Source organism: Pelobates fuscus, chromosome 8, assembly GCF_036172605.1.
Source record: "Pelobates fuscus isolate aPelFus1 chromosome 8, aPelFus1.pri, whole genome shotgun sequence".
Lineage (NCBI taxonomy): Eukaryota > Metazoa > Chordata > Amphibia > Anura > Pelobatidae > Pelobates > Pelobates fuscus.
This window is the reverse complement of record NC_086324.1, coordinates 110894069-110918691: the sequence shown is the minus strand read 5'-3', so window position 1 is coordinate 110918691 and position 24623 is coordinate 110894069. Positions and strand designations below refer to the sequence as shown.

Sequence of the window (24623 nt, the reverse complement as noted above, 5' to 3'; positions counted from 1 at the left end):
TCCTTTTGAACCCTTGAATTCCGTCAGTCTGAAGACTCTCACTTTAAAAATAGTGTTTTTAGTTGCAGTGACTTCTGCAAAACGTCTGGGGAAACTTCAGGCTTTGGCCTATTCTCCACTGTTCCTGGTTTTTCATTTGGATAAAGTAGTCCTGAAACGCCATCCCTCTTTTCTTCCTAAGGTGATGAATTCATCTAGTGTAAATCAAGAAATTGTTCTTCCCACATTTTGCCAGAACCCAAATTCCATTGCCTGGATGTTAAACGCTGCCTACAGTTCTACATGGAAAATCAAATCCATAAATCTGACAGGTTGTTCATCCTTTTCTAGGGGAAAAACAAGGGTCTTATGGCTTTGAAAGCTTCCTTGGCAAGATGGATTAAATCTATTATACTGGCATACAATTCTTCCAAGTTATTCCCTCCTCTGAATTTGCGTTCTCATTCTAACAGATGTGTTGCTACTTCATGGGCTTTAAGAGCTTCAGAATTTCCTTCCCAGATATGCAATGCAGCAAGTTGGTCTTCTCTTCATACCTTCTTCAAACATTATAGGTTGTACGTACAGGAGGATTCTGCCTTTGGGCATAAGCTGTTACAAGCCATGGTAAAGTAAGGTTTTACCTGCCCTTTAAGGATTGCTTGTTTATCCCAGTTGTTGTGCACTGCATCTAATCCGGAGGGAAAAGTTCAAATTTTACTTACTGTAAATTTATTTTTCCTCAGGATTAAAGGCAGTGCACAACAACTGGGATAAACAACCCTATTAATGAAAATATTTTTTGCATTTACTTGGCTTTTGTATTTTCAGGGGTTTTGGTGGTTTGTTTTTTTTTAATAACAAATTGGAAAAAAGGGTAAACAGAGTGCAGGCCAGAAGCCCGGAAGCAAATCAGGGGCCCATGGGCTGCACCACTGTAACCACGTATAAGGGGGTAACCCTTCAATTGTACAAAAAACAGAATAAGGGGGTAACCCTTCAATTGTACAAAAAACAGAAGGAGAACCATGTATAGTATCCCACTAGGGGAGGCTCCACTGATTTAAAAAGAGGGGGGGGGGGGGGGCGGGGAAAGGAAAACCTACCTTTAATGAATCTCAAGGTGTATGTAAAATGTAAACACAATGGTGGTAAAAAAGGGGAGATAAACTAAACGGTACTATGAGGGTCCATATACGGGAGTGCTCTAGATCGCATATTCCCCATTCCCACTAGTATCCGACTGAATGGAAAAGTAGTATAGGCAAGGTGAGGGAGAGAAAATAAGAGGTACACAGAGAGAAGGGGCAAGAAAAACTAGTCTGGATTCAAATAAAAGAGAACCTCAAAAAACAGCTCTCCCTAAAGGTTACCTTGACACCGTGGTCTGGCCACTAGTGTTTTCCTAAATCCTCTCTCCCTACTGAAGTTATCCCAAGTAAAATAAATTCAAAAAGAAAACCCCTCAAAAAACAACCATAGTGGTAACAAACAAAAATGTGCTTGACGCGCATTTCAGCATATCAGACCCTGTCATCAGGAGCATGTAAGTATGAACAGCTTGTCCTTCAGTTTAAATATACCTTTCATTAATGAACCAGACCATCCGCTCTGCCCCCGGATTGCCTGGGTGTGTTCTTATAGCTATGGGATGAGTCAAGGGGTGTTTACGTTGTTTTAGGCCGCCTGCCTGACTCATCCAGATTAGAGGAAATCCCAGTTGTTGTGGGTCCCTCATGCCTCCCTAAATGTAGCAAAATCTTACTTAAGTATTCAAGTCTGAAGCTGTAGCTCTGCATACTGTTTGCCTCAGAATAACAGGCTGTCTGCTGACATAATCAGAAGTTGTAGCCTGATCCAATCACTGTGCTTCCCCATAGGATTGGCTGAGACGGACAAGGAGGCAGATCAGGGGCCGAGCCAGCATGATTCAAACACAGCCCTGGCCAATCAGCATCTCCTCATAGAGATTAATTGAATCCATGAATCTCTGAGGAAAATCCAGTGTCTGCCCAGAATACCTGCCTTTCAAATACTTCTAATTGAGCTGCATTAGAAGTCTATGATTGAACAGCCACTGAAAGTCTGGACTGGGAAAGATAGGGAGTGCTTGCAAAGGCATCAGACAAGAGAAATTAAGTTCTTACAAGCTGATTTTAGATTAACCCCTTATGAAAAAATGCATAATTGAAAGGCAATCGTGTCTTCATTGTGGGCATATCTATTGGTTATTTGTTTTGTATATATTTTTTTAAAGTGGAGTTTATCTTTTTTTTTTTTTTTTTGTAAATATGTTTTTATTTATTTTCATATATGAACAATAAACATCGAGACTCGCAGGTCTCTCTTTTTAACCTGTAGTGTTAATTTTACACTTATAGATTCCGAAACTCGCAGGTTTCTTCCCTTCTGCGTACAACATACTTTTGAGACGCGTAGGTCTCCCGTTTCTTGTAGTTTTCATTTTAAGTAAGTTTTTCAATTTATATGAACTTCAGTAAGTCTGAGAATTCCATTGACCGCATTATGTTGTGTTGGGAAATGTGGTTGTCCATGACTACATAATATATACAGTGGGCTGCGTAGGGGTATCTTGTTGTTCAGCATGTATTGGACTCGCAGGTCCTTGGTTAAGTGCTTCGCTTTTTGGCTCGCAGGCCTCAAATACCATATACGTTCCAAGGAGTAGTTCCTGCGTGTTGTGTGTTGTTTGTGGGTTAGGCAGCTACTTCTTACTGTGTCAGTGTCAACTCTGTGGGTATCTGGTGGTTGGGGAGGGTGGGAGCTCACGCCGCTCCCTGCATCTGGGATCGGATCGCTCTCCCCCTCTGGTGTTGTTGGGCATGTTGCCTGTCGCCCTTTTGTGGATCCCCTGCCCGATATGTCGTGTTCATGGTATGGTCATGCTTTCCTCATTCTCATTTAGACCCGTCTCCCTCCTGTACCTTTGGTCCTTCAAGTGGTCGGGGGTACTCATTCCCCAGTCTCTTCCTGTCGGTCGATTTGTCCTGTGCGGTGGGGTAGGGGTGTCCAGTCCAGTGTCGTGGCGGGTTGGGGAAGGGGGGTAGGGGAGGTGTAGGGCGTCCTTATTGGTCAGTTGGCTATAGACGACTGGGAGTTGTTCAGTCGCCTAGAGGCCTAGTGGTCGGTGTCAGGTTGAAAGTCTTCCCGTCCTGTCTCTAGGATCCATCGTGTCCATATGTCAGTGTAGATTGTTGGGTTTGTCGTGGTCGTCAGGGTCAGCTCTTCTATAGCTCTGAGTCCCTCCATTTGGTTAAACCAGGTTAGTAGTGAGGGGGTTTTCTTCTGCTTCCATAATTGGGGAAGGACCTGTTTTGCTATATTCAATATCCTAATGGTCATAGATTTTTTGTACCGCGTTCTGGGTATAGCGGTATGGTGGAGTAACATTGCCGCCGGTTCCAGGGGGGGGGGGTGCATCGGAGAACATCTCCAGAACTCTGTGGATCCCCTCCCAGTATGGTCTGATTAATTCACAGTCCCACCAGATGTGTCTTGCTGTACCTACGTCTTTTTCGCACCTCCAGCAGAGGTCGGGGTGGGTCGGGTCGATGGCGTGGAGGGTGTGTGGCGTCCTGTACCAGTTAGTCAATATCTTATAGGCCGTCTCCTGCGTCTTGCTATGTACTGAGCAGTGGTGTGTGAGGTAGCATATGTTGTCCCACTCCGTGTCTGAGAATGTGGTGGTCAGTGCCGTCTCCCATCTGCCCATGAATTGGGGCGTCTCCTGCGGTGTCTCTGCTTGGAGCATGGAGTATAGTAGGGATATGCCGTGTGGGGTTGGGGTTGGTTGCATGCAAAACTTTTCAAATGTGGTAGGGCTCCTGGTGAGCGCTGACCCCTGGGGCAGAGTGAGGACAAAGTTCTTGAGTTGGGTATGTTTGAATTGGTGCATGAATGAGGGGACAGTGTCTCCTATCATGTCTTGTAGCGGTTTGCATTTCCCGTCTCGTATTATGTGGTGTAGGCGCGGTGTGGGGTTCGGGAGGATGTGCCGAAATGCTCGTGGGTCTAGGCCAGGTGGGCAGGCCTCGTTATGGGTTAGCGGGGTTAGGGGAGATGGGTACGGCGCTAGTCCCCTTTGCTTCGCGGTCCGCCGCCACACCTCCAGGGTGTGTCTCGTGTATATTGACATTTCCTGGCTATCTGTGCTCTCTTTCCTCCAGGGTATCCCTGATATCGGCTTACCTGCCTCCGCCTCCTCCGCTGTCTTCCATAGTTTAGAGACTCCCTCTTTCGACCATTCCATTTCCCTTTGTAAGTGTGTGGTGACATAATAAAGGTGAAAGTCCGGCAGGGCCAGCCCTCCCTTGTTTTTGGGTTGCATCAGGGTGGTGAGTTTGAGTCTGGGCCTCCCCCCGTTCCATATATATCTAGTCATCGCGGAGTTAAGTGAGGTGAAAAACGTTTTCGGTATAGTTATTGGGATGGCCTGTAGGAGATATAGGAGTCGCGGGAGGAAGTTCATTTTAATGACCTGGATACGTCCCAACCACGATATGTGTGGGTACGACCAGTCTCTCATGTCAGTTTGGAACGTTTTAAGCATGTCTGCGAAGTTCTCCCTAAACAAGTCACTGCTCTTCCTCGTTAGCCATATGCCTAGGTATCTTATCTTACTGTCCGCCCAGTGGAATGGGAAGCTTTGGCGTAACGATTCGGCTCGTTTGGTCGGTATGCTTATATTGAGGATGAAGGATTTGGAATTGTTAATTTTCAAGTTGGAGACTTCTCCGTATACTTGAAGTTCTTTTATGATGTTAGGGAGTGTGATTTCCGGGTTGGAGACTATGAACAAGAGGTCGTCTGCGAACGCTGCTACTTTATGATGAGTTTTGTCTATTTCACGCCCGGTTATGTCCCTGTTTTGCCTGACGTGGGTTAGGAAAGGTTCCAGGGCCAGTATGAATAGCAGTGGTGATAGGGGGCAGCCCTGCCGGGTGCCGTTACATATGGGGAATGGAGCTGTGAGTGCTCCGTTGACTAGGACCTGGGCTGTTGGCTCCGAATAAAGTGCCTCTACCCATCTCCGTATATGTGGTCCAATCCCCAGGTGTGTTAAGGTTTCAAATAGGAACGTCCATCGGACCCTGTCGAACGCCTTCTCCGCGTCTGTAGACAGCAGGAGAAGGCCCCTCTCTTGTCCTCTTTTTCCATGCATGAGGGTCAGTGTTCGAATTGTGTTGTCCCTCGCCTCCCTACCCCCCACAAATCCCACCTGGTCCGGGTGGACCAGTGAGGGGATGTGTTGTGTGAGCCGCGTTGCTAGGATTTTGGCCATGAGTTTGATATCGCAATTTATGAGCGAGATGGGCCTGTAGTTCCCGCAATATTCCCCATCCTTACCCTCTTTAGGGATAACAGTGATATGAGCCGTTAAGGCTTGTTTGGGTATTTGGTGCCCTTCTCTAATGGCGTTGAACGCCTCTACCATTGGGGGATATAGATGTTCTGCGTAGGTTTTGTAGTATGCTGTCGGGAATCCGTCCGGGCCCGGACTTTTGCCCTGTTTCGTGTGTTTGACAGCGAGCGCCAGCTCCCCTATCGTGATAGGTTCGTCTATCAATGCCGCCGTCTCCCTATCTAGAGTTGGCATTGGGAATTTGGCGAGGTAAGTCCGTATAGAGTCTTGCAGTCGCAGTTTCGCTGCTTCGGTCTGCGGTTGTGGTATGCTGTATAGGTCTGAGTAATATGTTCGTATCGTCTTCATTATATCTGTCGGGAGTCGGTGTAGTGTCCCGTGTTTGTCCCTAATTTTGTCAATGTACGTTTGTTGTCTCCGCTTGTTCAGCATCCTTGCTAGTAGTTTGCCACTCTTATTCCCGTGAAGGGCAAAAAAGGCCTTATGTCTGGTTGCGTCCCTGTAATGTTTGGAGTGTAGTAGCGTGGTAAGGTCCCGTCTCAGTTGTAGTAGTTGGGTTTGTCGTGTGTTTGTTTGTGTATGCTTGTTTAACTCCTCCAGTTTGTGTATGTCGGCCAGAATCTCCGATAGGCGGGCTTCGGATTGTCTCTTCAAGATCGCCCCCTGTTGGATGCAATGGCCTCGTAACACGCTTTTGTGTGCCTCCCATCTGATCATTGGCGATGTCTGGTCAGAGGTGTTAAATTCAAAGTATTCTTTGATCGCCTCTCCTATGGAGGCTTTGGTGTCTATTTTAGCGAGTAAATATTCATTGAGGCGCCATTTGGTGATGGTGGGGCGAAAGAGGTTAGATTTTAGTGTCAGTGTGACCGGGGCGTGATCCGACCACGTCGCCTCGCCTATGTTCACGTCGGTTACCAAGGGTAGGTTATGGTGTGTTACATAGAGGTGGTCAATTCGGGAGTAGGAGTTGTGGGGGTAGGAGTGGAATGTGTAGTCCCTAACGTCCGGATGGTGGGCTCTCCAGCTGTCTATGAGTCGGTGTTTGCGGAGTAGGGATTTTATGTTTTGAAGTTGGTATGAGGGGGCCTGTGAGGTGCCCGAGGAGCAGTCCCATGTGGGGTCAAGTGCTATGTTAAAGTCCCCACCCAGGATGAGTATCCCTTCTGTGAAGTCCTGGAGTTTGCGTAGCGTGTGGGTGAGAAAGCGGTAATGGTGTTTGTTCGGGGCATATACATTCGCAAATGTGTACGATTGGTTCGCTATTTTCCCTTTGAGGAATATGTACCTGCCCTCTCTGTCCACCCTGCATCCCCCCTCCTGGAACGGCACCATTTTGTGGATGAGAATGGCTGTCCCCCTGGACTTACCACCATGATAGTCGCTGTAGTATCCGTGAGGGTAGTGATGGTTGGTCATTTTGGGCCTAGCTCCCTCCCTGAAGTGCGTCTCTTGGATCATTACTATGGAGGCCTTGCGTCGGTGGAAGTCTCTCAGGGCACCTGATCGTTTTTCTGGTTTATTCAGTCCTTTGGCGTTAATCGTTAGAATAGTTAGGGGTTTGGGTATTGTAACTGGGGTTACTTTACTCGTCTCTGTCCGGTGTCGGTCTCTTCTGGGGGTGGGCAGGTTATACCGATCGGGGGGTAGTGTCTGTCGTCTGTCTCGGGGGTCAGGAGTAAACGGGTCGTGAGAAGAAGGTCTGGATATTGCAAAGTGGGTGGTTGTGGTAACCTACCCCAATGTCCGTCGCTAGTCTGCGTCGGTGAAGGCGCAGGCGTCGGGGAGCGGTGTCTCACGCTACCACCTGTGGTATGCGTGGTTCGCTCACCTGTATGGTGACGCCTCTGCCTGTGGGTGCGTCGGAAGGACGTCCAGATGTACCTGTCAGTATGGGATGGTTCTGGTCCAATACCGTCAGGGATTCCTATCGTCCTCGGGGTATGTCGGGCTATGTCCCGTTTCGTCCCTACTCGGCTCTGTGGAATGGTGCCTGATTTGGTGTATTGTGTTTCCTCGCCTTGGTGTACAGTGGCCCGAAGGCCGACATGGGTGTGTGTAAATCGGGTTATGGGTGTGTCTCTGTTTGGTAGCAGATCATAACATAGCATAAGCATCAACATGTAATAACATTCTATCAACGTATGACAGCAAAACTAGTATTAAACAATAAAACAAGTGACCGTTACCGCCCTCCCCCATCCCGGGTGTCTCATTCCTCCTACCACACGCTTACTTCCCATGTAGTGACTCAGGCCTCGTGTGTCTCCGACTCTCCCTTCTCCGCTCCCCCGTGGGAGCTGGATCCCCCCCGGGTGGGCCCCCCCGGCGCTTCCCCCCCCTGCCTGCTCCCCTTGGTTCGTCACAGGTCGGGTAGCCTCGGCGGCCGGGCCCAGCCAGGCGGTCATCCCCCCACCCCTCCTATGTGCTCGTCATGTGCATTTGTCACAAGGCTCGGCTAGTGTGCAATTTCCCCCTATGTGTGTCCTGTTCCCCGTCGTAGACCCTCTTTAAGTGAACCTTATATCCATATTACAGTAGTACATGAGACTCCCATCTTCCCTGTTGGTAGTCTTTGTTAATCTTAGCCTGCTCTACGGGTCCGGAAAGAGGAAGGGGAGGGGGACCCCAGCACCACTCTCAGCCTCCTTGGTACCTTTTCCCATGTCCCCCCCTCTCCACCCCCCCACCCTCCCCCCCTCTGTGAGGTGAGCATAATGTCCAGGCAAGTGTCTAGTGGGACCGCCGACTCGGCGGAATACTTGCGGTTTGCTGGGTGCTCAGTGTCTTTGTAATTAGTCCATAGGGTCTCGCGTGCGGTGTCTGTGCGGGAGGTGTTGTAGGCCATAGGTGAGAGTCCGTGATGCGCCGGGAGGGCGTTCTGTGCGTTGGGCCTTAGGCGTTAGCTCCCGATGGGCGAGTGGCCTGTTGTCGGGTCCTCCTCGTTCTAGCGGCTTGCACTGGTTGTTGCTGCGGATCCGTCTGGAAGGCGTAGAATGTCATCGGGTCCGGCCACGACATTGGGATTGGTGGTAGTTGTAGTTCCTTTTGTAGGTCGGCAAGATCCTCTCAGTTTTTCACGTTGAAAGGTCCATTAGCTGTGGTGACCTGTAGGCCTGTTGGGAAGTTCCAGCGGTATCTGAACTTGTTGGCTTGTAGTGACCTAGTGAGTGGGCATAGTGCCCTGCGGTACGCCAGCGTTGCCGGAGACAGGTCCGGGTATATTTGGATTTCCACCCCGTTAAGTAGGATTTGTTTAGTGTCTCTCGCCTTGCGGAGTATGTCTTCTTTCGTTTGAAAGTGGGCGAGACAGCATATTACATCTCTAGGCGGGGAGTCTGGCGGGCCACGCGGTCGAAGGGCCCTGTGTGCCCTAACAAATTCAATGTGCGTGGTTTTCGGCCTGTTTAAGAGGTCGTTGAACAGTTCTGTAAGAGTGTCTCTTATGGAGGCGACCTGGTCCTTTTCTTCAGGTAGGCCCCTTATTCTTAGGTTGTGTCTACGTCCCCTATTATCTAGGTCTTCAAGGTGTAGTGCCATTTGCCTGAGTTGTGTCTCTTGGCGCCTTATTACACCTGTATTTGCAGCCTGCGCCATTGTCATGTGGTCGCAGTCCGCCTCCAGTTGTGCTAACTTAGTCTGCATACCTTGCATGTCTTCTCTGATAGCGTGCAGTTCACCCGTGATACTTTGCTGTAGTGCAGCATTCGCCTCCTTTAAGTCTGCCTTTGTGGGCAGATTATTGAGCAGGGCCATCCAGTCTGGCTGTGGGATGCATGTAGGGTCCCGTGTGCGTTCTTCCGGCTGCCTCTCCAGCGGGGATGCTGGCGTGGAGAGGTCGGAGGCCTCTGTGTCCCTCGAGGCCTGTGCGGCGTGTTCCGCCGGCGCGGTGAGAAATTGGCGCATTCCCGCCGGTTGGGATCCCCGCGGGGTGCTATTTGCTTGGGCGGCCTGCGTGGCCCGATGTGTTTTCCCCATGTTGCCGGGTGTAGGTGCCGGTTCGGCGAGTTTTTGCGGAGAGCCTAGCGGGAGCTCGCGGGTTACGCCGCCATCTTGTCCGGCGTCCAAGCCACCAAGTGGAGTTTATCTTTAAGCAGGGTTCCAAGTCTTTAGGTAAATATGCACTTGATTTTTGTTCACTTGCTTCAGAACAGCAATTATGACATGACATATTTGTGGCAGCATTTATGGAAGGTGTTTCTGAAGCTATTAAAGATGAGCTACTAGGGATCTCCTTGAAGATCTAGAGGACCTCTTTATATACTTGTTCATAATGAAAGACACAGATTGAACACTGTAGAAAAGCACAAAGTCAGGAAACAGTCTATTATAATAGCATCTATGTTTCCAGTAACCAAATCTGTAGCATCACTTGAGCCCATGCAGTTGGGCCTTACTAGATTCTCTGAAGAAGTGAAGCAATTGTGACAAGAAAGGGCATATAAGACTTCCTTAAGGTCTAACGGGGGACAAGTCTTAGGTGTTATGATTATGTCTTCCTATATTGTCACATCAGCTTCTACTTCCAATCACTTTGTCCTCGAAAAATATAAAGATATAGGCTTATGCCTTGGTTGATTTCAGTGCAGCCAAGAATATTGCCAATGCTCATAGATAGCCTCCCTATGAAAGACAAGGAAACACTCTTGATTGATGGCAATTATTAGATCCTACAATTATAAAAGAAACATTGTAACAGTCCCATTGTTTCATTTAGTGACATTCTAGCATCCCGCAGGCTATAAGCTCAGTTGCCTTTTCTATTCTATTTCTGAAAACACAATCCTGTGATCTATTGGGAGGTAGGACAGATAACTGATTTTATTTATAAAAAAAAAAAAAAAAAAAAAGGCTGTACATCAGCTGTAGATGGTTGAATAAAATAACAGTTAAAATTGCTTATCCTATTCATCCTATTCCCCCTCATAACCAAATTGTTCACCAAACTTGTCCGAATCAAGAATCATTAACCTAGTCAGAATCAAGAAGGGAGATGAATGGAAGACAACATTCCACATCAGAAGCAGGAATTACAAATATGTTGTTTGGCTTATGTAATAATACTGCCATCTTGTAGGGCTTAACCCCTTAAGGACACAGCTTCAGAAGCTTGTCTTTCACTTAATGACACAAGCATTTTTTTGCATTTTTTGCTGTTTGCGTTCAACTGCAATTTGCATTTTACTAATTTATTGCACCGACGCATATTATATACCGTTTTTTAAAGGACAGAAAGGGCTTTAATTTGATGTAACATATATTTACATAAATGCTTATTTATTATTGAAAAAATACAGAAATATGCAAAAAAAAATGAAAAATCTTGATTTTGTTTTACAGTTTTTGCAATAATAATGTGTGCACAATTAGTGCAGGTTACGGAAAGTAATTAAAAATAAATTCATTTAGTTGTTCTGATTTACAGAATATATAATGTGTCTGGGATTTAAAGTTTTTTTTGGTAGTTACAGGTCACAAAGCACAAGGAGTAAAATAAACTTTTAATGTGGAGCGATTTTAGAATTTGGTATGTTTGTCTTGTAAGCTTAATTGCCATAAAAGAAAACAAAATTGCCACACAAAAGTATATATTTATATAAAGTAGACACCACAAGCTATTTACCTAAGGTTGTTTTGACACTTTCTACGCAGCCATTTTACCGCCAACCTCTGCTAAATATTGGAGTGAAATTGTGTTTTTTGGAGGTTTTCGCACACAAACTTATAACAAAGAACTTCTCATGTGTATTTTGTAAAGTTGGTGTGTGCTATTCCTGTACAAAGTTTTATTATGTGTTCAGTTACTTCTGCTGAGTACAACGGTACCCCCATTGTATGTCGTTGGCACTATTTTGTGAAGCCATATAGGTGCCATATGGTGCCATATAGGAGACCTGTCCTTTTCAGTATTCACAGTAGAATTTTGAGAGACGGATTTAATGAGCCTATGCTTCCATTTGGGGTATTATAACAGTTTGACTGTTCAAAGAAACCCCACAAAGGCCTACCATTTGTAAAAGTAGACACTCCAGGGTATCTCATAAGGTGCATATTGTGCCTTAACATGCCCCCATTCTTTTACCATTACATGCCAAAGTATGTGGTAAAAAATAATTTTGTGCATTTTTTACATACGGATTGCATTTTTGCTGGGTATTTTGTATATTTCATATGCGCCAGTAAGTTCAAACCCCCCAAATTATGCTCAGCTAAGTCTTCTCAGTAAAAGGACACCCCCATTGTATGTCTATGCCACTATTTCGTGAAGCTACAGTGCCATACAGGAGACCTGTCCTTTTCATTATTAACAGTAGAATTTTGAGAGACGGATTTAATGAGCCCCACAAAGGCCTACCATTTCTAAAAGTAGACACCCCAGGGTATTTCAAAAGGCATATTTTGAACCTTGGCGTGGGATAATTTTTCCGCTAGCTTGTACCAGGTGTAGTGGTAATAAGCGTTTTTTCTGCCTTTTTGACACACAAAGTGAGTTTGCACAGTATATTTTGCAAACCTTATGTGTACCACCACTCTATAATACTTTATATGTTGCTCAGCTATGTCGGCTGAGTACAAAAATACCCCCGTATGTACCTTTGCCAGGTATATGTGGACATCGGAGGGGCACATTTGGGACACAGCCATTCCATTTTTTTTCAAACTTTTAATTTTTACGCTGTGCCCATGTCCCATTTTAGAGTATTTTACCAGGCTATATAATCCAAATACCCCATAAAGCCATACCATTTCTTAAAGAAGACATCCCAGGGTATTTCAAAAGGCATATTTTGAACCTTAGCGTGGGATCATTTTTCCGCTAGCTTGTACCAGGTGTAGTGGTAATGAGCGTTATTAAATGTATTTTTTAACTTTTTAAAACTTTTTAAAACTATTTTTTAAACTTTTGTTTGGCTTATTAATTTTTTTTAAGTTTCCTAAACTTTCATAAAACTTTTTTTTTTTTACAGATTTAACATTTTTCTAAGCTTTTTCTTTTACCGTTAACCCCTAACTAGCAGTAAGCAGCACTAACAGTAAATTCCCCATTTTCCCATAACTCCCACCAACCCCAGCTAGCAAAATATTTAATTATACAATATTTAAATTAGTTAATTAAATAAATGTAACCCCTGAGGGTTAAAAAATAAATAAAAGTTCATCGTCAGGGGTTAAAAAAAAATTAGATCACAGTATAATACTGTGATCTGTATTTTGATCACTGTAGGCAGTGATAGACTGGCAGGGAAGGGGTTAATTTTTATTTGGACTGGGTAAAGGGTTTATTTATTTTAAATTTTTAACTTAAACGTTATTAAAACTTTTTTTTTACTTATTTTTTTAACTTTTAAAAGCTTATTTTAAAACTTTTTTTTAACGTTAACCCCTAGTTAGCCTAACACTAAATCCCCCAATTCCCCACTAACTTCCACCCTCCCCAGCTAGCTAAATTTAAAATTTTAAAATATTTAAATTAATTAATAAAATAAATTTAACCCCTGAGGGTTAAAAAAAAAAAGAATTAACCCTCAGGGGTTAAAAAAAATCAGATCATATTAAAATGTAATCCCTGCCAATTGATCACTGTAGTCAGTGATCAATTGGCAGGGAAGGGGTTAATTTTTTATTAAAATGGGTAAAGGGGGGTGGGATTTTAATTTTACTTTTTTTTTTTTTACAGCAGGGGGCAGGATCATCACTGATCCGTCTCCCTGCACTTCACAGTGAACCTGGAAGTGCAGGGAGGCGGAGGTAAGTATACAGAGCACATGTGCTCGCTCTGACATGCTGTCAGAGCGGGCACATGAGCTGGGACAGCCCGATCCGGTGCTCCCGGTCTGCCTCTAATGCAGAGGCAGACCGGAGCACCATTAACCCCACGATCGCCGCGATTGCGGCGATCTGGGGTTAATTTTACCGCGTGACGGACGAGGTCCGTCACCCGTCATTAAGGGTATCCCCTGGATGACGGACCTCGTCCGTCACCCGTCCTGAAGGGGTTAACGAACACGTGTATGCAATCTCTTAATAAGTTGTTTATTATCGTTTATCTAAACTGTATGATAACCCATCATACTAATGTGTTAATTGCGTTAAAGACACTCAAAAACGGTCTTTTGTAAATTAGAGAAATGCCAATTCATTCAGTCAGTAGTAATTTTTTGGCATTGCAAATCTGATTTTGAGTTTCTTATGGAGAACCTTTGAAGAGGCAAATTATGTGTGAATACTCTGCAAAAATATGTGCATTTGGTTCTTAATACTTTTATATACACTCTATTTGTAGCTCATTAGTGGCATGTTAATGTATGCTTTATAGAAATATGATTATCCTCTGACAGAGTAACACATTCAAGGCCGGTGCAAGGATTTTTGCCACCCTCCCCATGTTGTGACATCACAAGGTCCTACCTGTATGATCCGCCCATGTCATGACATCACATATGCCCAATCCTTGAGGGACTGTTTCTACAGTAGTCTGACAGTCTGGCCACTATTAACGCTCTTTGCTGAGTCTGCCTGGGCAACTCATTTGCCTAGACTCCAGTAAAGCCACCACATGTGCACATAGGCATGCACAGCCCATTTTATTAGGGTGTGCACCAGGAAATTCTTCCCCCGTGTTATTTTTTTTAATTATGTAATGTGAATATTTTTAAAAATGTTGAGTGGATGTGCGGTGTGGGGGTGTGTGTGTGTTGTAGCTATGTGTGAAGTTTATGTTGTGGCTCTCTGTGTGTGATGTATAAGGCTGTGTAAATTGTGTATTGCTGTCAGTGTCTGCGTGTGAGTAGCTGTGAGCAGTGTGTGATGTGTGAGTAGCTGTGAGCGGTGTCTGTGGCAGTGTGTGATGTGAGTATAGCTGTCAGTGTCTGCGTGTGGTTAGCTGTGAGCGGTATGTGTGGCAGTGTGAGAAGCTTTGAGTGATACGTTTGGGCCTCTGTGAGAGTTATATGTGATAATGTGTGATGTGTGGGAAATGTATGTAGGAAGCAGTGGAATTTCCATTTAGTACAAGATGAGAAGGGAGACTCAAGTTAGCTCCCCCTCAGCCCAATATAGCTGGGGGTTGCGGACGTTTAGGTGCTGTAGTGAGGGTTTAAAGGCAGCAGTCAGGGTAGAGGGCTGTAGTGATGGATAGGGGCAGTAGTGGATGTTAGGTGCAGTGGAGGTGTAGTGTGGCGTTAGGGGTGTGTGGAGAGTGGTTAGAGGATTAAATAAGGGGGTATAAGATGTAGTGGAGGGTTAAGGGCTGAAGTGAGGGGTTAGGGGCTAAAGTGTACCTGTAGTAGGGGGGTCAGGGGCAGTAGTAGGGGCAGGGGTAGTGGTAGGGGGGCAGGAGCAGTAGTAAGAGGTCAGGATCCATAGTGGGGGACCTGCAATGGGGGATTAGGATCAGTAATAGGGGGTTAAGCCCTGTGATGGGTGGCTAGGGGCAATAGCAGGGAGTTAGGACCTGTGGTGGGTGGTTAGGGGCAATAGTAGGTGTACTAGTGGGTGGTTAGTGTTATCAGTAGGGGGTGGTTATGGGCATTAGTCGGGGTAGTAGTAGGGGGTAAAGTGAGGTAGGGTTGGTTAGGGGCATTAGTAGGGGGTTAGGGGGCAATGATGGCATTGAGGGTTAGGACTTTAGGGGGTTAAAAAGGGGCTAAGGAGACTGTTAATATATATATGAGGCTTAACTTTGGCCAGGGAGGGAGATCCGGTTCCAGGTCTGCTCTCTTGAGGGCTGGGGCGCTGCGCAGCAATATGTAGGCGCTCCTGGTGCCCACTCCTCTCTCCGTCTGGCCGTGCGCCGACACGATAATGTGGCACTTCTACAAACGCCGCGTGAAGAGGCGTGCACGGGGCGCCCCTTCCAAAGGTGGCGCCCCTTCCCTTTGCCTATAGGTGGCGCCGGCCCTCAACACATTTAAAACCCAGTGATGGCATTTGATAGGGTTGCGTACACAATCACTTGCATATAATTGCCAAAATGTTTAAGCAGGATAGTGGAGATATATTGTATGATTGGCGTTGGAATTTAAACACTTCGCAGGTATAAAACAAACTTAATTCTATAAGTAGAAAGAGAATAGAAAGGGAATGCAGGGAAGCAGCGCCTTCACAAGTGTCCTCAATTTAAATAAAGATGGTACGATATGTAAAGCAAGAGGACAAATAATGCAGAATATGGGGTAGTATTGTTGATGCTGGTGATTATAAATAAAAGAAAGGAAATGCTCGTACAATCTTTTGGAGCTTGAAATCCGCTCCAGATATATGCAATTGGACGGTACAATCCTAGTCTGTGGATATGCTGATCTTGGTCTTGATCTTATGTGGAAAGGCATTCTTAGGCTGGTCAGCAGCGAGTGGTGTCAGCTTCATTATTATTATTATTATTATTATTATTATTATTATTGCCATTTATATAGCGCCAACAGATTCTGTAGCGCTTTACAATATTATGAGAGGGGATTTAACTATAAATAGGACAATTACAAATAAACTTACAGGAACAATAGGTTGAAGAGGACCCTGCTCAATCGAGCTTACATTCATAGAAGTGGTCTCTTTTAATATGATGTTTTGGCACAGTGAGAGTTCACCAGCAAATAAAATGAAAATAAAAACAGAAGATTGTACTCTCTGTATAGCTAAAAAATAATAAAAGGTATACTCAGAAACTGAAAGCACAGTAAAGTTATGCTCTATCCTATATAGCTTTGGTGGTATCTTCCCCACCTAGGAAACACCAATAAAACACTAACTCGTTTTACCTTCACACAGGCTTTTTCAAAGTGTTACAGAGATATGGACCTGTCCTGTTTTTAAAAAATAAATAAAAAAAGCCTACTCCATAGACAGGAAATGGAAATTATGGGTCTTGTAGTCTCAAAATACTAAACTTAATGTGTGCATTGGAAATAAGATACAATAAATAATGGGATTAAAACGAATAGGACTAAAAATGAATAGTATGAATAAAACAAACAAACAAAAAAAGAAAAGCTTGAGGGAATAAACATCTAAAACACACATAAAAGGATCAAAATCGGCATAATAACCCTAAACACTAAAGTGTTAAAAAAAAAAAAAGATGCACCGAAATAATGAATATAAATAAGCGAATAAAAAACATGTCATACAAAGTTATAAAAAGGTCAAAATCAGCCAAGCAACTGACCTGAATGGCCACAAGACGCACGAGCACTGCAAAAATCAAGTAATCTGGGCCAGCCATTACAGCTCAAAACTCGAAAAAAACGGCGCCAAACCGATCCCCGGACCGCAGCCAACGACATGGGCCAAAAAAACAAGAAGCCCAAGCCTGACAAACCGCAGAAAAGTCTAAATATAGGCGACCTCTGGAGTCAGGCGCTCAGCACCCAGGGCCCAAATATGGCCGCCTACAGCGACGAAGGCTCTGATATTTCAGACGACTTCACAACAGGGGTGGAGGTGGCGAACTCAACTGCCGTGAAAGCACCCCTCCAGACTCCTCCACGACCAGACTCCTCTCCGGTGACCACAACACACTATACAAGCCAATATGGCCCAACTTGGGCAGGACCTGTGGGGCCTAATGGGCCGCCTGGGTACCCTGGAGGCTGACTCCCGCCATAACGCACAACTATTGCAGCAAGCAGTGCAAGAATTGAAACAGCAGCACCTTACCTATGAGCAATGCTTCGCGGTGTTGGAGGATCAGAGACGCAGCCGGAATGTCAAAATCCATGGCGTCTGGGAGGGAATACCGGAGGCCCAACTGCCACATGTAATACGGCACCTCCTGCAGGCCCTTTTACCCCCCCCCCTCCCCCAAGCAAGCCAGGCAAGTGGCCATTGAGAAAATGTTTCAACTAACAAGAGCAGCCAAGGCCCCAACAACGACTGAGAGATCTCCTGGTCTGCTTCCGAAACCAGGGGGATAAAGTAGCGGTAATACAAGCCACACAAAACTGCTCACCATACCAGTTTGAGGACATGCAGATCGCCTTCTATGTGGACCTGTCGGGGTCCACACTAGCATGGCGGTGCTCGCTCCAACCCTTCACGACATTTCTACGCTAGCACAAGGTCCCATATAACTGGAAAGGGCCCCAAGCGCTCATGGTCCACCACGAGAACTCTGTAACCACCATCCGGGACATGCAGGGGGCAACGGAACTACTGCCCACCCTGGGACTTCACATGAACTCTATGCCCATCGTTGAGAGCAACACCACACCAGCACCATCCAGCATCGGTGACCCCGCAAATATGGCCCCATTTGTCCCCAGACAGGCCGGGACAGCGGCTCACACAGTAGCCACTACCTGATGCAGCTACAAGAGCCAAACTGCCTCCTGTCCTCAGCAGAGGCCATCTCTCACTAGCTGAACTCGTTTGAGCTTGTGAATGTTAAGAGGTTTTTGACGCTTTACTAGTTTTCACACTCAAGGCAACCCTCACTACTGCTAGCCATCCAATACACAATCTTACATCACACTTCACAGCCCCCTCAAATGCCCGTGTACAACGTATAACACCCCACCCCACCCCACCCAGGGAAAAAGGGTACACCTAAGCAACACTATCTCGGGGTATTGAAGTAGCAACCTAAAACCAAACGTAGCCAAACTACCCCAGGACGACCTGGCACGCTAATTACTATTATAGACATGGATAAGCTCCAACCCCAAATAACAGCTTACTGTAATTTTACTTCAAGTTTAACATACCGGACCCAAGGCACTAGTATTAAGCCCCAGACTACAGTATATACACGGCAAAACACGCCGAAATGCTATATCGCCCCCACTGGGCACCGGCTCTATTGGGGACACTGTCGCACATACGGCCACACGAAATCGACCAAACACTAAGACAGAGCTGTGCATACCCACTATTTTAACTCTAGTGCCGGCTGGCGAATGCGAGGTATATACATATTGGAGAGACAACCCTGCCACCACCCAGACCAACTCCAGTTTACCCATGACTCTCACACCCCTGGCTATCATACTCCAAATCACATACGCTTTATCTAGGCCAGGACTTAGACTATTACCGTATATACTCGAGTATAAGCAGAGTTTTTCAGCACATTTTTTGTGCTGAAAAACCCCAACTCGGCTTATACTCGAGTCAGTCTGTATTATGGCAATTTGCATTGCCATAATACAGACAATGGGGGCTGTGGGGGCTGCAGAGAGATGTTACTTACCTTTCCTGCAGCTCCTGTCAGCTCTCTCCTCCTCCGCCGGTCCGTTCAGCTCTTCTGTCAGCTCACAGTGTAAATCTCGCGAGAGCCGCGGCTCTCGCGAGATTTACACTGGGAGCTGACCGAGGTGCTGAACGGACCGGCGGAGGAGGAGAGAGCTGACAGGAGCTGCAGGAAAGGTAAGTAACATCTCTCTGCAGCCCCCACAGCCCCCTTCTACACAGTGCCCATCCACTGGACCACCAGGGAAGGAGAGCCCCCCTCCCTGGCCAGCTAGCAAGCAGGGAGGGGGGACAAAAAATATATATATATATATTAATAATAATAAAAAAAATAAAAATAAAAAAATAATAAAATAAAAATAATAAAATAAAAAATAATAAAATAAAAAAATGTAATGAAACAAAAAAAAAATATTAAAATAATAATAAAAAAATAAAAAATGCCCACCCCCCACCAAGGCTCTGCATCACACTCTGCATTACACACACACATACACACACTGCACTCATACACACACACTGCACTCATACACACACACTGCACTCATACACACACACTGCATTCATACACACACACTGCACTCATACACACACACAGCACTCATACACACTGCACTCATACACACAGCATTCATACACACACACACAGCATTCATACACACACTGCACTCATACACAGCATTCTCATACACACACACTGCACTCATACACACAGCATTCTCATACACACACACTGCATTCATATACACACACTGCATTCTCATACACACACACTGCATTCTCATACACACACACTGCATTCTCATACACACACTGCATTCATTATATACACACACTGTAAATAAATATTCAATTAATATAATTTTTTAAGGATCTAATTTTATTTAGAAATTTACCAGCAGCTGCTGCATTTCCCACCCTAGTCTTATACTCGAGTCAATAAATTTTCCCAGTTTTTTGGGGTAAAATTAGGGGCCTCGGCTTATATTCGGGTCGGCTTATACTCGAGTATATACGGTAGTTGAAGTTGAATTTTTGTAATATTATACTCTTCTTTAAGTAGAATGCCAGCTAAAATAGCATGTTTAATTCTGTACTTACTGATGAAGTCCCACTGGCATAGTCCAATATATTTGCTTTTACCAACATCATACTAAAATGTTCCTTTACCTCGGTGCCATACCTGTGACATACAATGTTAATGTGATACTTGTTTATGCTGTTGTGGCACCGTATCTTGTTTTTGTTACTCCACGCGCAACAAAAATAAAAACATTTAAAAATAAAAAGGTCAAAATCAACATTTAACCCCTGAGGTGCAGGTGTGCTTAATTTAAAGACCCAGCTCAAACACATTTTTGGCTATTCGGGTAAAATCTTTAAAAAAAAATGTCATCTTCTTTTAAAATATCCCTGTTTTGTTTTTTAAAATAAACTTTTTTCTTAAAACTTTTACTGTTAAAATGTAAAACGATAGGCAAAATTATCTGTTTTGATTTGTGCCATGGTACCCAGTAGAGGGTAGCGCCCAGTTACATAAACCTTTTTATGGCTGACTGGGAGGATGCTTTTATTTGGTTGAATTTTAAATGGAAAACCAATCTTGTTTTATGTCGTTGGTATATAGATGACCTGTTTTTTTGTTTTTTTTATTGTTGGTTTTTTTTTTTTGAGGGCACTGAAGAAGATCTAAAAGCATTTTTATCTTTTTTAAATGATGATGATAAGGGTATCAAACGCAGCACCGACATCAGCACTACCAAGATTACATTTCTTGATTTAGAAATTTATATAGAAAATAATCCGTTACACACCAGAACCTTTTTTTTTTAAAATGTACATACGAACACCTTTATAAATTTCACCAGTTGCCACCACCACCCCTGGTTAAAAAGCATCCCAAAAAATCAACTTATTGGAATAAGCTGCGACTGTAGTGACTGAAAAGCCCAACTTTTTTTTAGATGGGCCCCTAATCTAAAAAGAGTTCTAGCTAAAAATTACACACAAAAAACAACCCCCCCCCCCAAAACTATTTTAACTCACAATTTTCATTTATTTTTTTAAATGTAAAAGGTGATTAGCCTATAGAAGCAGCAACAGGAAAGATACATATTTTTTTTAGTTTAATTCAAAATATTCGTCTCAGAAATACAATATATACAGCTTCATTACATGCCATTCGAAAAATTTTATTTATTTATTGGAGTGTCCCTGTAAATTACAACATGTGGGCATGTCAACTAGGAGCCTAAAAACATGCACTGCCGAACACTGCAGGAATATTTCAAAAGGCCTTTTAAATCACTCGGTTTCAAAGCACTTCTTAATGCATAATAAAGTTCCCAAATGTCTAAAATGCTCTGCTGTAGAGAAGATTTCCCCTCCATGGCGAGGTGGTAATCTCTCTAAAATACTGGATAAGAAGGAGATGAGTTGGGTCTTTAAATTAAGCGCCTCAGGGGTTAAATGTCCTTTTTAAATTTTTATGAATTTTTTTATTCGCTCATTTATTTCTGTGCATCTTTTATTTGGGATCTTTTTTTACATTTTTTTTAACACTTTAGTACCTTGGGGGTTAATATGCTGATTTTTATCCCTTTATGTGTGTTTTTATATGTTTATCCCCTCAAGCCTTCCTTTTTGTTTTATTCATACTATTTTATTGTATCTTATTTCCAATGCACACATTAAGTGTAGTATTAGAGTTTATGAAAACTGCAATAATTACACTTGCAGGGTTAAGGGTAGTGGGAGTTGGCACCCAGACCCCTCCAATGGGCAGAAGTGGTCTGTGTGCCTGGAGTATCCCTTTAATATTCTAATTTTGATTTTTATTACATGCTGTTTTTATTATTTCTTTCTGCTCATCTATACTTATCCAATTTGTGTGGTTTGCATGTTTTATAATTATTGGTCATATACTTCTAATACCATATTGTGTGATTTATATACACTTTTTACCTTGTGTTTAAGATCCTGTATATTGCCAAATACCTTTTTATATTTTTCAGTGTTTTCCCCTTGAACTCCCTCCCCCTCCCCCCCCCCCCATTTCATCTGTTTTTATTTATTTATAGTCCCATTATTTTATTTTATCTTATTTCCAATACACACATTAAGTGTAGTGGTTTTTAGACTACAAGCCCGATATGTCCCCTGGTTCGTGTCAAGATTCAAGCCACCCCCCTTCCATTTATGAGCGTCCTTCCTATTACCCTTTTCACAAGCTGGTGATGGCCATCTTAGAATCTTAGAACTCCTATTTTTTAATTGTGGCAGCCATATTGGTACACGCTTTTAAAGTTATCTCACCCACTTTTTTCCAGTTTTTATTTTTATTTATAAAATCTGACTTTTACCTGATTTTAACATCAATCTAAGCATCTCTATACCCTTTTTCAGCTCGCATTTTTGCCTTCTTTTGGATCAACAGCAAAAAACATATGTGAGGAAGGCTGAACTTGATGGACGCAAGTCTCTTTTCAGCTATGCAACTATGTAACTATGTAACTTTGTAATATGAAGATTGTATTATACTCAATTATTATGTTAATTGAAAGACTGGTCACATGACTGATGACCTAATCTGTCAGTTATTTTTGCTTGTGTAAAGGTGAAACGCGTAAGTGTTTTATTGGTGTTTCCTAGGTGGGGAAGATACCACCTAAGCTATATAGGATTGAGCATAACTTTAGTGTGTTCTCCATTTGTGAGTATACCTTCTTTTATTATTTTTTAGCTATACAGAGAGCATTATTTTATGTTTTTATTTTCGTTTTATTCGCTGGTGAACTATTGCAAAATTGGATATATTAAGAGACCACTACTACGAAGCTTACCACAACGCGCTGCTGACTGTCCTAAGAATACCTGTCCACATAAGATAAAGACCAAGATCAGCATATCCACAGACTGGGATTGTACCGTCCAATCGCATATATCTGGAGCTGATTTCAAGCTCCAGAAGATTGTAAGTGCATTTCCTTTCTTTTATTTATTTATCATCACCAGCATCAAAAAAGACACAACCTTCTGTATTATTTGTCCTCTTGTGAAGGTGCTGCTTTCCTGCATTACGTTTCTATATCTACCTACGGCCAGAAGGAAGAGACTCTGGTTTGGGAAGTCCGAGTTGCCACATAGACTTTGAACAAGCGCTAGAAATTAAATTTTGTTATTTGTTTGGAAAGAGGAATGTATTTCTAAAAGAGATGCCGCTCTATGTATTTTCCTTTCCTTTAAAGGACCACTATAGGCACCCAGACAGCTTCAGCTCAATGAAGTGGTTTGGGTGCCAGGTCACCTAGTTTTAACACTGCAGCTGAAAACATAGCAGTTTCAGCGTAACTGCTATATTTACACTGCAGGGTTAATCCAACCTCTAGTGGCGGTCTCCCTGACAGCCACTAGGGGCTGGATTAACCCTGCAGTGTAGTCTCCCTGACAGCCACTAGAGGCCGCTTCCGCGATTTACACGGAGTAAATCACACTTATTTGACGCTGGACTTCGTGAGGAGTCCAGCGTCAAAAAAGATCCCCATAGGAAAGCATTGAGTAATGCTTTCCTATTGGCGGGTATGAATGCGCACGCGCCTCTGGCCGCGCATGCGCATTCGGTCCACTCGGGAGCGGACGTTGATGGAGGAGGATAGGTCACCAGTGCCGCGGGAGCCCGGTGCTTGATTAAGGTAAGCAAATAAATGGTTAATCAACCATTTATTTGACGTGGTAATGGCCCTAGTCACCTAAACAGTGACTAGGGCTCTAGCTTTAGGAATATATATTTGTATTTCTAATGCTATTGTGTTTATTTAAGAAGAGTAATGAGAAGTGACATCTCACTGTTAACAAGCAGTAGCTGGACTCGTGTGGGAGAACTTGGGTTGAATAACAGCTGATTCTGGCTCAGTACAGCTCTAAATGTCTATACACTTATGGGACAGGGTTGGAGGGGGGGGGGGGGGGGGAGTAAATGTCAAAATAAAATAATCAGTGGGAAAATAATCACAGCATTCACATAATTTGTTTTTTCTTGCAGCCGGAGAGTGTTATAAAATGACCTGTTTTATAAGATAAGCTACCAATATGTTTGGTGATGGTATCTTTAGATATAGCTGGAAATAATACAAATATGGCATAAAAAATAAATAAATGTAATACAAAATACATAGCACTAGAACACCTACAATAAGTTTTGTAGTGCTTATGGTGCTTGGAATGTCTGATTAAATCAGAAGCATTGATGAAAGCAAATATATCATTCTAATAATATGATAAAAATGTGGGAGATGACTATACCTTTAAAATGTTAGTTTTGATTCAACCATACCCAAATGCTGCCTATTAAATATTATCCTTTTTATTATTTCAGTGGTTGAGAAGTTTGACTATGTGTTTGCAGAAAATGGTCTTGTAGCCTACAGAGATGGGACATTTCTTTGTAAGCAGGTGAGTAAACTAGTAGGTGTATGCATGTGTATAGATGGATAGAAGATAGTGGTGAGACATGAGTTAAAAAGTAACTTTTCAAAAACAGAAACAACCTCATTACAGAGATAGTGAGTGATACTCTATAGTGCCTAAACAAGAAAGCAGCTCAACATATAATACCCTTATTTCCACGATCAATTTACAATGTGTTTTATGTTTATTATTTTATTTGGAGCTGCATGGCCCTATGTGAGATGCAATTTAGATGATACCCTTAAATACACCCTTCCCCTTCTTTTTTTGGTTCCCTCCATAGAGCCCACTTCCAAAATGTTGGTTTTTTCGGTCTGGTACCGTCTGAGGGGTTTAGGCTGATGCACACTATTGTGTGACGTCCTCAAGGCCACTCCCCGACTGGCGCCAGGACCTCCCCCAAAGCACAATCAAAAGTTTCACTACTGAGGACTGGCGTGGATGGCGGGCGTATTCGGAGCGCTTCGTTATTTCCACCAGTCAGACGACGGGGAGTGGATGGTGTGTGATCGACACCCCTGACCACCAGTAGAATTTATTTGAAGGGTTCTCTCTGCGGTCAGCAATCCCTTCCGGTGGTGGATGGCGGGTTTGATGAACTGCGTTA

General features: G+C 43.8%; 1 protein-coding gene across 1 annotated transcript in view; it reads left to right on the top strand.

The window, feature by feature from the left end:
- Nucleotides 1–24623, top strand: part of PMM2 (phosphomannomutase 2) — a 366613-nt gene that overhangs the window by 101299 nt on the left and 240691 nt on the right. Inside the window, exon 3 of the mRNA XM_063428823.1 lies at nucleotides 23925–24001. Coding sequence (XP_063284893.1) covers nucleotides 23925–24001 — 77 coding nt within the window. The remainder of the gene's footprint in view (nucleotides 1–23924; nucleotides 24002–24623) is intronic.